At 35.4% G+C, this 12585-nt stretch overlaps 1 protein-coding gene across 10 annotated transcripts in view; it reads left to right on the top strand.

Moving 5' to 3' along the window:
* TBC1D12 (TBC1 domain family member 12) overlaps positions 1-12585 on the top strand; it is a 100815-nt gene that overhangs the window by 70544 nt on the left and 17686 nt on the right. For all 10 annotated transcript variants that reach the window (XM_032836001.1, XM_032836011.1, XM_032836053.1 and 7 more), the window contains 3 exons: positions 6137-6219; positions 9018-9135; positions 10376-10482. In XM_032836001.1, the coding sequence (XP_032691892.1) occupies positions 6137-6219; positions 9018-9135; positions 10376-10482 (308 nt within the window). The remainder of the gene's footprint in view (positions 1-6136; positions 6220-9017; positions 9136-10375; positions 10483-12585) is intronic.

Below are 12585 nucleotides of genomic sequence, written 5' to 3'. Positions count from 1 at the left end.
ATTTTAATAAGCTGTTTCTCTATTGCTAAAATACAAATTTCTAAAGGTAGATGAAGTATAGCTACCAATCAAATAATTTTCTGTATCTTAAAGGTTCAGAGTCCAGTCAGGAAGAACTGACAGCAATATAGTGATTTCAAACAAAGAGACTTTGCAAAAAAACACTTCCTCTCTAAGCTGGAGGGAACAAAAGAGAAAACAGTATTACTGAGTCCAGATCACTCTTTACCCGAAAACTAGATTTATAGGGGCGCCTGAGTGGCTCAGTGGGTTAAAGCCTCTGCCTTCGGCTCAGGCCCTGATCTCAGAGTCCTGGGATCGAGCCCCGCATCAGGCTTTCTGCTCAGCAGGGAGCCTGCTTCCTCCTCTCTCTCTGTCTGCCTCTCTGCCTACTTGTGATTTCTCTCTGCCAAATAAATAAAATAAAATCTTAAAAAAAAAACTACAGTGGCGCCTGGGTGGCTCAGTGGGTTAAAGCCTCTCCCTTTGGCTCAGGTCATGATCCCAGGGTCCTGGGATCGAGCCCCACATCAGGATCTCTGCTCAGCAGGGAGCCTGCTTCCTTCTCTCTCTCTCTGCCTGCCTCTCTGCCTACTTGTGATCTCTCTCTGTCAAATAAATAAATAAAATCTTTAAAAAAAAAAAAAAAAAACTACATATAGGGGCGCCTGGGTGGCTCAGTGGGTTAAGACCTCTGCCTTCGGCTCAGGTCATGATCCCAGGGTCCTGGGATCAAGCCCCGCATCGGGCTCTCTGCTCAGCAGGGAGCCTGCTTCCCCCTCTCTCTCTGCCTGCTTCTCTGCCTACTTGTGATCTCTGTCTGTCAAATAAATAAATAAAATCTTAAAAAAAAACACAACTACATATATATATATTCTATATATTATATATTATATGTATCTATATAAATACATATAATAAATATAAATATATAAATATATATTTATATATATAAGTATTTAAATATATATTTATATATAAATATATATAAATAAATATATAAAATATATATATTATATATAATATATATATGTATCTTCTTTTTTTTCTGTGGTCTCATTTTCTTGCAATAAATAAGGTTTCTCCTTCAGCATCTGAAATTTAAAAACCATTAAACCTGTTCCTTTGTGGTACCAAACTATATCCAGAGACACAGGCAAGATAGTTTGCAAAAGGAAATGAGAGAGACTTAAGGCTGGGATTGGCATTAATGATTGGTTAGGATCTGGGTAGGAAGCAGCTTTGGACAACATCAGTTTGTAAGATTTAAGGGTAGGCAGTACTAGGAATCATAATGTTAATTAATTTAGTGTGAGGGCTAAACATCGGAGTCAGATAGGTGAGATTTGTGATGGTCCTTGCCCTTTAGAGCATTATTATTGTTTAACTGGTAGAATACTCAGCAATTACATTCAACTACAAATAAGAGTCTCCCCAAATAGTGGCTTAAACACACAAGGATTTATTCCCTCATATATACATGGCCCAGAGTTGGGCCGTTCAGAGCTAGTATGGTGTCTCCATGGATCAAGAACCCAAGTTCATATCTTTCTGTTGCACCATCTTCAGGAGCTGACTTTACTCTCTTGCTGACCTTGCACTTGCGTTTGGGACAAACCTGATAGAACAAAAGGTCTCTTGCAGCTGAGTCAACTCTCCTTTTAGGAAGTCTTCTAAGAGATTCCACACTTTTGTTTAAATCTTATTAGAAACAATTCTGTGTTTAATGCTAAGGAGTTGGAGAAATTCATCTTTATTATAGGATGGCAATCAAAGTTCTACTTTTTAATTTTTGGCCTTCTTTTGGATAAAATATTTTGTTGACTTTTAATTTCATCTATTATTGGTGAATTGCCTATATTTTTAGTATTGTATTAGTACTTTCTCTGTAATACATATTTTGACCCTTCATGGACTACCTTCAAGTGCTATTGTACCATTTCACATATATAAGAACATTACAGAAATATACTTCCACTTTACATGTTATAAACTCCATGTCTTAGTGTTCTTTAGAGAAGTGGAAATGCTATGTATTAAGATTCTTCTTTTTATATATCCTATATGTAAGAGATTTATTATAAGGAAGTGGCTGTCATGAATTTTGACACTGAGAAGTCTGAAGATGTGTAATCAGCAAGCTGGAGACCCAAGAGACCGGATGTTCCATATCCAGGTCAAGTCCCAAGCCTATGAAATAGGAAAGCTGATAGTGTAATTTTCAGTTGAAGACCAAAGGCAGAAGACCCATGTCCCATCTCAGAGGCAGGCAAGCAGGCTTAGAAAGAGAGAGAGAGTGAGGGGAGAGTGAGAGAAAAAGTTTGATACACAAAACTAACCATTACATCCCACCATACAGTTTTTTTTTCTTTAAACCTTTTTATCTTCTAAGGATTTGAGTAACTAGATTTCCATCTGCTATTTTCCCCTTCTACTGAATGGCCTTTTTTTAAAAATAAGGATTTTATTTATTTATTAGAGAGTGCACCCTGTGAAAGAGCATGGGCAGGGAGGAGGGGCAGAGGGAAAGAGAAGCAGACTCCCTGCTGAGCAGGGAGCCACAAGTGGGGCTCGATCCCAGGACCATGACCTAAGCTGAAGAAAGACGCTTAACCAACTGAGCCACCCAGGCACCCTACTAACTGTTCTTTTAACACTTTTTGTAGTGCTGGTCTGCTGTCTGAATTCTTTTACTCTCTGAGTGCTTTTAAGATTTTTCTTTATCTCTGATTTTCATGAATTTTTTTTTTATTTTTTTTTTAAAGATTTTATTTAGTTATTTATTTGACAGACAGAGATCACAAGTAGGCAGAGAGGCAGGCAGAGAGAGAGGAGGAAGCAGGCTCCCCGCTGAGCAGAGAGCCCGATGTGGGGCTCGATCCCAGAACCCTGGGATCATGACCTGAGCCGAAGGCAGAGGCTTTAACCCACTGAGCCACCCAGGCGCCCCTGATTTTCATGAATTTGATGATGTGCTTTGGTATGGTTTTCCTCATGTTCCTTTTGTTTGGGGTTCATTGAACTCTCATGTGTCTGCATTTATAATTTTATATCAACTTTGGAAAAATTGTTGCCTTTATTCAACTATTTTTTGTCTGCCACCTCTCCCCTTCTGAATCAGTTAAGCATATGTTGCTGTTTCAGGAGGACGTTTTTTTCTCTTTGTATTTCATTTTGTCAAGATTTCTATTATATCTTAAAGCTCACTTATTTTTTTTTTCTGCAGTTTATAATCTGCTGTCAGGCCCATTTTTTTGTGTTTTTCAGCTTAAGAATTGCACTTTTCATCTATAGGTGTTTGATTTGGATCTTGAGTTTTTATCATGTTCCTGCTGTCTTCTACCATCTTGAGTGTATTTACAACAGCATTTGTATTATCCTTGAGTTATAATCCTGTTATCTGATATTTCTGCACTATCTCTATTGATTTTTTTCCCTCAGTATAAATTGTATTTTTCTGCTTCTTTGCTTCCTTGGTAACTTTTATTGGACACTAGATTTTGTGAGTTTACATAGTTTACATAGCTGGACTTTTTGTATTTCTTTCAATATTGTTTGGCTTCAGTCTCATACAAAGTTCTTTAGAATTGGATTGCCCCTTTTAATCTAATCATTGTTAGAGTGATTTTAGAAGAGCCTTTAGTTTAGAACTAGTAACCTTACTAATGAAGCTGTACCCTAATAATTCCACCTGCTACCTGGTCTATTAGGAGGTCTTTCCACTCTGACTGGCCCAGTGCAATCTTTCAGAATGTTCTACCTAGGGGCGCCTGAGTGACTCAGTGGGTTAAAGCCTCTGCCTTCGGCTCAGGTCATGGTCTCAGGGTCCTGGGATCAAGCCCCAAATCGGGCTCTCTGCTCATTGGGGAGCCTGCTTTCTCCTCTCTCCCTGCCTGCCTCTCTGACTACTTGTAATCTCTGTCTATCAAATAAATAAATAAAATCTTTTAAAAAAAATGTTCTACCTATTCCTTTCTGGTATTTCTTTCTTTGGCTACCATAATTTAATCACACACATGCATAAATAGTATTCAGCCAGAAATTTGAGATGACCAGCTCTCCTCTCTCTGTACTCTGATCTGCAAAGTCTGGCTGTGGACGCTTCAACTCCAAACTCACCTCAGCAAGATTGATGGACTCTGGGTACCTCCAGCACTGAGACCTAGAAATGGCAGGCTTTGTGCTTAGGCATTTGTAGGGTTACCTTGTTGGTTTCCTTTCTATTAAGGATCACTGTCTGTGCTGCCTATTGTCCAGTGTCTAGAAACTAATGGTTAGTACATTCTGTTCGTTTTTCTAATTAATCAAGGCAAGAGGGTAAGCCTGGTTCCTCTTATTCCATTATGGCCTAAAGAAGTTTTAACTGTGATTCCTCCCCGTTATAACATACCTGAGGAATCTAATTTGAGAAGAAGAGGTAAAATGTATGTTTTGAAAGTTTGTCAATATCTTTGCCCATCCTGGCCTGTTGAAAATAATTAAAAACCCTGAGGGTCACCTGACAGTCTCAGCCATAAAGCATGAGACTCTGCATCTCAGGGTAATGAGTTCAAGCCCCACAATGGGTGTGGAGCCTACTTGAAAAAACATTTTTTTAATTAAAAAACCTGAATTCTCAAACTGGACATTATTACGATATATTTGGATATGTGGTAATATTCAAATGTACTTTTGCACAGTCGATATCTAAATCACCTGCTATATGAAGCCATTAATTTTATAAGCCAAAATATAGTATATGCAAGTGATTAACTGATAATCAAATTTGTAGGTAGAATGTTATCTTAACACTCTGAAAGTAGGGGCACCTGGGTGGCTCAGTGGGTTAAGCCTCTGCCTTTAGCTCAGGTTATGATCTCAGGGTCCTGGGATCCAGCCCTGCATCGGGCTCTCTGCTCAGCAGGGAGCCTGCTTCCCCCTTTCTCTCTGCCTCCCTCTCTGCTTTCTTGTGATCTCTCTCTCTCTGTCAAATAAATAAATAAAATCTTTAACAAAAAACACTCTGGAAGTAGAAAGCAATTTATAAAAGTATACCTGCACTTATCATAAAACCCAAGAATTCTACTCCTAAGTATTTACCCGAGGGAAATGAAAGCAGATACCCACACAAAGACTTGAAGTGAATATTTATAGTAGCTTTATTTGTGGTGGCCCTAAACTGGAAAGAATCTAAATGTTCATCCACATGGATATATAGAACACTACTCACCAATTAAAAGAAATACTAATTAAGTACTAATTAAAAGAATTACTAGTATGCAGAATAACATGGCTGAATTTCAAAAGCATGCTCAGCAAAAGAAACTAGACGAGAAAGAATCTATATGAAATTCTTTTTTTTTTTTTTTTTCCTATATGAGATTCTTTAAAAGGCAACTAACTAACTATGGGTGCCAGGGTGACTCAGTCAGTTAGGTGTGGACTCATGGTTTTGGCTCAGGTCATGATCTCAGGGTCCTGAGATCCAGCCCTGTGTCAGGCTCCACACTCATGGGGAGTCTGCTTGAGGATTTCTCTCCCTGTCCCTCTGCTCCCTGCCCCCCACCTCTCACTTTCTCTCTCTCTCCCAAATAAATAAATCTTAAAAAAAAATAAAAGGCAACCAACTAATGTGTAGAGATAGAAATCAGAGATGTGATTGCCCAAGGTAGAAGTGGGTAAGTATTGAGTGCAAAGAGGTCATAATGACACTTTGTAGAATTATAGAATTTTTCTATATCTTGATTAATATGTTGGTTTCACAGATATATACATTTGTTAAAACTTGTCAAACTGTATTCTTGAAATCTATTCTTCATTTTATTGTATGAAAATTATACCTCAAAAAAAATTGACTAAAAAAACTAATAAGTGGGTTTGACAGATAACCTAGGAGTGTTGGCTGAAATCTAACACATTTAAATAATATATAAACGTGTATCTGTCAGACATATAAATAGTAACATTTATGTAAAATATTAGCAATCAAGATTCTGATTCTTTTCTGAAATTCAGAGTTCTTTTCAACCTTGTACTGCCTTGGGGTGTGAAATGAGAAGGTTAAGATAGAAATTCTTTATACTTGGCTACAAAAAAGAAGTTTATACATTTAAAAGTTCATTTTTTAAAAATCGACTTAAAACATTTTTTCCCCCAGAAATCTACCTGCCAAATCTGTGGAGGAAGCTTTACGTCACCGACAAGAATATGATGAGATGGTGGCTGAGGCTAAAAAACGAGGTATAAAATTGAAGCCTAATTGGTATATTTAATTTATTGATGTCAATTAGGAAGCTAACCCGTTAATTTCAACAGGAGGGTAGATGATGAAATTAAGTCCGTTTTTAAGATGATGCTAATTTCTTATTTTTCTCACTAAATCTGTTGTTAAAAACAAAATGTCAGGGATGCCTGGGTGGCTCAGTCAGTTGAGTGTCTGCCTTTGGCTCAGTTCATGATCCTAGGGTCCTGAGATTGAGTCTCGCATCAGTCTTCTTGCTCAGCGGGGATCCTGCTTCTCCCTCTGCCTGCTGTTCCCCCTGCTTGTATGTGCGTGCTCTCACTCTCTGAAAAATAAATAAAAACCTTTAAAAAAAAAGTCATACTTTCTCTACAAGTTCTTTTACAAAACTAATAGGAGAAAGGCAGCAGACTGAGAATTCTTATAATTGCAGTGATAAACCTTAGACAACTATTATTTTAACTTATGAATGGAGATGATATGAATTTATTTCATGAAGTTCACCTTTACAGTTTTTAAGCTTTTAATATAATTTAATAATTTTTACACTTTAACTTTCTGTATGACTGAGAATGCGATTTGAAATTAGAATTTGCTTTTGTAACTTAATGGAGTCTCTCTAGAATCCCAGATGTGTCATTTGGACAGGCACAGAAATGTGTATTTTGGTATATAAATATACACATTTATTTATTTTGTCTCTCCTCCCACCAAGAAGTATAATGTAAGGATAATTTAACAGTATTTATTTACTAAGCACCGTTCGTTCAGTGTACATTTTCAGAAAATATTATACAGCTATGTATATTTTTAGGCACAAGCCTTTTAACAATGAATTTTTTTTCTTTGACTTAAGTTAGTGGAATACTATTATAGTATACATTTCTATTTTGTGGCACTATTTTGGAAATGAAGTTAATTTTTTTAATATAAGAAACCCATAAGGCCAGTTATATCTTTCTAAAAGCCCTAATCATTTAAACATTGGTTGGGTTTATTTTACTATCTAGAATTTGAAATATTCCTGCCATACCCAACAAATTTTAATTGACTCTGAATTTTGACTTTACTAGTTGATTAATGTTTATGATAGTTATTGATAAATACATAATCTAACAACATGATATGGTAGAAATAACATTAAATTGGGAAATCAGAAGGTAATAGCTTTACATCAAAAAACAATATATATGGCATGATTCTGGTTAGTAAAAGAAAGAAACACAGGAAGTATAAAACAAGACGAATTCAGGGAGACAAACCATAAGACACTGTTAATCACAGGAAACAAATTGAGGGTTGCTGGAGGGGAGGAGGGTAGGAAAATGGGGTAACTGGGTAATGGGCATTAAGGAGGGCACTGGTTGAAATGAGCACTGGGTATTATATAAAACTGATGAATCACTGAACTCTGCCTCTGAAACTAATAATACGCTATATGTTAATTAAATTGAATTTAAATTAAAAAGAAACCCCCAAAAAAGAAGGTAATAGCTTTAATCTTCTTTGATACTACCTGGATATGACTCTGTTAGTAAACCTAATGTTAGTTTCCTTAAGTCTGAAGTGCATGGGTCAGGTTGACTAGATTAAGGCTAAAACCTTTTTTGGTGTTGTTTATTATTAACACTTTTTTGTTTTAAAAGCAGTGGAACTCTCTACAAAGAAGCCTTATATAGGGGTTCCAGAGTTTGCTGAGCTTCTGACTCTTGATTTTGGCTTGGATCATGATCTCAGGAGCTATGGGATTTAACCTTGGGCTCTGTGCTCAGTGGGGAGTCTGCTTGAGATTCTCTCCTTCTCCCTCTGCCTCTCCCCCAACTCCTGCTCATGCTCTCTCATAAAATAGATCTTTAAAAAGGAAAAAAAAAAAGAAACCATATGTAGAATCTGAAAATATACAGCAAATAAAAGAGCTGCTGCTTACTTGGCCTCCTGCTTGCTGCTTAAAATGATTTCTGAGGCATTTGTGAAGCACAATTAGTAAGCATTCTGGCTAGCTGACCTCTGAAGTCCCCACTGGGTCTAAAATTGCATATTCTATAAATAAACGTATGTAAAGCATTACATATAATATACTGTTATTAATGCATTAATAATTATGATCAGTGGTATATAATAAATATATTAATATGACATGTTATATATCAATATAAAACATGGTTATAATTTCTCATATATATTCTGTATAATTATTTTGTGTACATATTCTCTTTTTGAGGCATTTCTTATTTTAAAATTGTGACTTCTGATTTTCTGTTATGTATAATTATAGTGTATATTATATAATAATATATATATGTAATTTATCTCTTCTCTTTTTGAGGCATCACTTGTTTCAGAATTGTGACTTCTGATTTTCAGAGGAGTGTTGTGTTTGTGTGTATGTTACAGTTTTTAAAATTTCAGTCTAATAAAGTAAGACCTCATAGTAGAAAGGTTTAACTATAATAGTGCCATTGGCAAAATTATTTTTTAATGTTATTTAATGTGAATTTTTGAAAAGATTCATTTATTTATTTTAGAGAGCATGAGCAGGAGGAAGGGCAGAAGGAGAGGGATTGAGAGCACATTTCAAGCAAACTCCCTGCTGAGCACAGAGCCGGCTGTAGGGCTTGATCTCATGACCCTACAATAATGACTTAGGCAGAAACCAAGAGTTGGATGCTTAACCAACTGAGCCACCCAGACACCCCTAATATCATTTTTAAGGCCTCTTTTTTAGACTTAGGTAGAAAGAGAAGGGCATAGGATCTAGCTTTTTTGTATTGAAATAATTTTTGCTTGTTTAAAACAGAAATTAAAGACGCCTATAAGAGGAAAAAAATAATGAAAGAACGATTTAAACAGGAAGAAAATATCGCAAGTGCAATGGTAATTTGGATCAATGAAATACTGCCCAATTGGGAAGTAATGTAAGTAAGCAGACTTTTCCTGAATTCCAGTCTGTCTCCAAAGATCTCGTGTTTCTAATTCTTCATTTTTATTACTTCCAACATGTATCTCATGCTTTGGCTAAATGATACTGTTAATCAGTGTCTGAAAAATTTCATGATTATTTCTGTGCCTTTAATTTTATAAATCCCTCAATCTCTAATACCTCCCTTACTGACCACCCTCTATGCCCGTCAGAATTGTACCTATCCTTTGAAGATCTCCATCTGAAATGGGAGTTGATCCATGAAATGTTGATTTCCTCAATTACCATATTAATTCTGACATACCTTTTGTCACAAGATGCACTTTTGATGTAATAGCAGATTTTTGCAAAGAAAACATTAAGTATGTATATTCATTGTAAGATGCATTTATTAAATGTTATGTATTAAAATGATTTTTAATGTTTTCTTATAATTATAAATACACTATAAATGATCTTTCCCTTCTGTAATGTCCCAATATAATTTGAGACTAATGTAGTTCTTGCTTTACTTTGCCTTTTATTTTCTGATAATATTTTTGTACATGGCTTATCTTCCCTCTAGACTGACTGGAAGGTAGAAGGAAGATGTAGTCTGCAGAGCCTAGTGTAGGGTATGCATAAGGAATTTGTTGAATATTGGTACAGTGTGACATATAGCACATTAAGCTCTTTACATAAGTAATCACATTTGATTCTTACAGCCTTTATTCTCATTTATCTTATAAAGAAGCTCAAGGCCAGAAAGGTTAAATAATTTGCCCAAGGTAATACAATTAATGAATAGTTAAACCAGATTTGAATTCAGGCCTCTCTGACTCCAAAACCTATACTTTTCAGTAGACTAACACTGCCTCTCAAAGACTCCTTATCCTTAGTAAATACCTTGTGTTTTTCTTTTTGGTACTGAGTTGACAACAGATTTTTATGTTCCTTTTATCCTGTTTCTTATGTGATTGTCCACATATTTCTGATTCTCTCACTGTAGCCGATAAGTGGCAGTTGTAGAAGGCAGCTCCCTTTAAATTACTGTTGTCCTCCTTTAGAGTACTGTTTATTCTTTAGGTTTCTGTTGCCTACAGACATGAACCCCACAGAAAGAATGCATCAAATACTTAACCATGTTCTTAAAAAGTCATTCAGTCACTTGGCCACAGACTAGGTAAACCATCATGCAACTAGTGTTTTGGTATAAAAAGTAACTCTCTCCTTTTTTTCTCCCCCTTTAATTCTAGGCGTAGTACGAGAAGAGTTCGAGAATTGTGGTGGCAGGGATTGCCCCCTAGTGTTCGTGGGAAAGTTTGGAGTCTAGCTGTAGGAAATGAACTAAATATCACTCCTGGTTTGTATTCTATATTCAGTTACTCCCACCCATCCAAATAGCCATCTGCAGTGTTACAAGGCAGGTTATTAGATTGACCATTTAAAAAGACATTACCATATCTAATGTCATTTTAAGAGCATGCCTCATTCCCACTCCCTGTAAAACCTGGTATGATTTAATGAGTAAGATTTTTACATAAATAAGATTTATGGGTTTTCCTTTAGTTGACAACCATCAGTAGTATAATTGACATCCAAATATCTTGACTGCAGGTAACTTCTTGGATTCTAGGTAGCAGTGGATGTATAAGTATATAAAAGGAAAAATGAAATAGTCTGATGGTGAGAAGGTATCCCCTCTGTTTAAAAAAAACATAAATGCTGGTAGAAGGCTAGAAGTTTCTTTTCCTATATCTCTACCCAAACCACTCCTTTCAGATTTTTATTTGAAAATTTCAAATTTTAAAAAAAAAACAGAAAAAGAAGAAAGACTCTCAAAGAACCATTTTATTTTCTTATGCTTTTTAAAATCTTAAATGATAGAAGTAAAATGTAAAGTAGTTTTGATGCAGTAAAAAAAAGTTAGTTAAAATTAGGATGATATCAAATAGAGGAAAATGTAAAGTAGTAACTAGTAAATGTTAAATAGGTTTGAGTGATAATGACAGTGCTAGACAGTGGCACCACAGGAAGACTGAGGAACTCTGGTATAATTATGTGAATAGATTGTTGCTGTTACTTAAAAAATGTTATTTACATACTAGTTTTTTAAAACTCAAGCAGTAGTGAGGAACAAATTGTATGTTTCTTCCCACTCTTCTACCCCGACTCCTGCTTTTGATCCTACTATAAATACAAGTTTAATGTATGTTCTTTCAGATCTTTTTTTATACATGTTAAAAAAAAGTGTGCATCAAGTATGATAATGTTTAAGGCTTCTCTTTTTCTTTTCTTTTCCCCCCACAAAAAAGAATGTATACCATAAGCTTATTTCATGGCTTATTTTTTTCCACACTATAATCTGCCTTGAACATCCTCTTTGTCACTGCATACAAATATACATTATGCAATACTATAGCTGCACTGTATTCCAGTTTGGCTGTACTATAAATTATTTAATCATTTTCTTGGTGATAGTCAAATCAATGACGTATGTTAAAAGAACATCAGGGTACTATTTTTTACCTCTCAAAAGTGATTAAAATAAATGAAAATTATCCGCATAGGGTATGACTGATAATAATATAGAAATATTTAACAAGGGCCTCAAAAAATAATCTTTCACCTATCTATTCTAGTTCTAAGAATAAGAAAATCGTCAGGACTGGGTACAAAAGCTTTTTTACAAGGATACCCATTGTAGCAAATAAAAATAAATAAAAAACTGGACAGAATTATAATAAAAATCTGAATATTTATCTTTAGTCTTAGAAGTGATGCCAACTTTGAATGGTATGATTATGATTTTTTATAAAAAGATTTACTTGAGAAAGAGAGAGTGAGAGAGCATGACCAGAGGGAGGAGCAGAGGCAGAGGAAGAGGAAGATAGGTAGACTCCCTGCTGAATAGGAGCCTGATGCTGGGTTCAGTCTCAGGATTCTGAGATTATGACCTGAGCCAAACTCAGTAGTCAGATGTTTAACTGACTGAGCTACCTAGGCACTCTTATCAATGATTTTTAACACTGATTTTCACAAATATCCCATAACAAACATGTTTCCTTAAGCAGACTTTTTTTTTTTTAAATTTTAAAAATATAATTTAAAGGAGGAATTAAGTGGGGTACCTGCCTGGCTCAGTCAATAGAACATGCAACTCTTGATCTTTGATCTTGGGATTGTAAGTTCAAGCCCCATGTTGGGGGTAAGAGTTTACTTTATAAAAAAATAAAGGAAGGAAGGAAGAATTAAAGAGTTTTTAATTTAGGTTAGAAAAGATTCAAGTCTACCTAACCTAACCATTTCCTCCAAATAAAACAAAGTTTTGTTTTGCCCTCTGTGCTTGAAACGAATTAAAAGGAAATATTTTTACAGTCAGAACTCTCAGATAAAACCCTTGACATTAAGGATTGTTGAACATACAGTAATTGTTTTAAATCTTAAGAATCGTTTTTATATACAG

Source organism: Lontra canadensis, unplaced genomic scaffold (genome assembly GCF_010015895.1).
Source record: "Lontra canadensis isolate GAN:19392208 unplaced genomic scaffold, GSC_riverotter_1.0 scaffold3, whole genome shotgun sequence".
Taxonomy (NCBI): domain Eukaryota; kingdom Metazoa; phylum Chordata; class Mammalia; order Carnivora; family Mustelidae; genus Lontra; species Lontra canadensis.
Note: the sequence above shows the minus strand (reverse complement) of the source record. Positions and strands in the feature narration are given on the sequence as shown.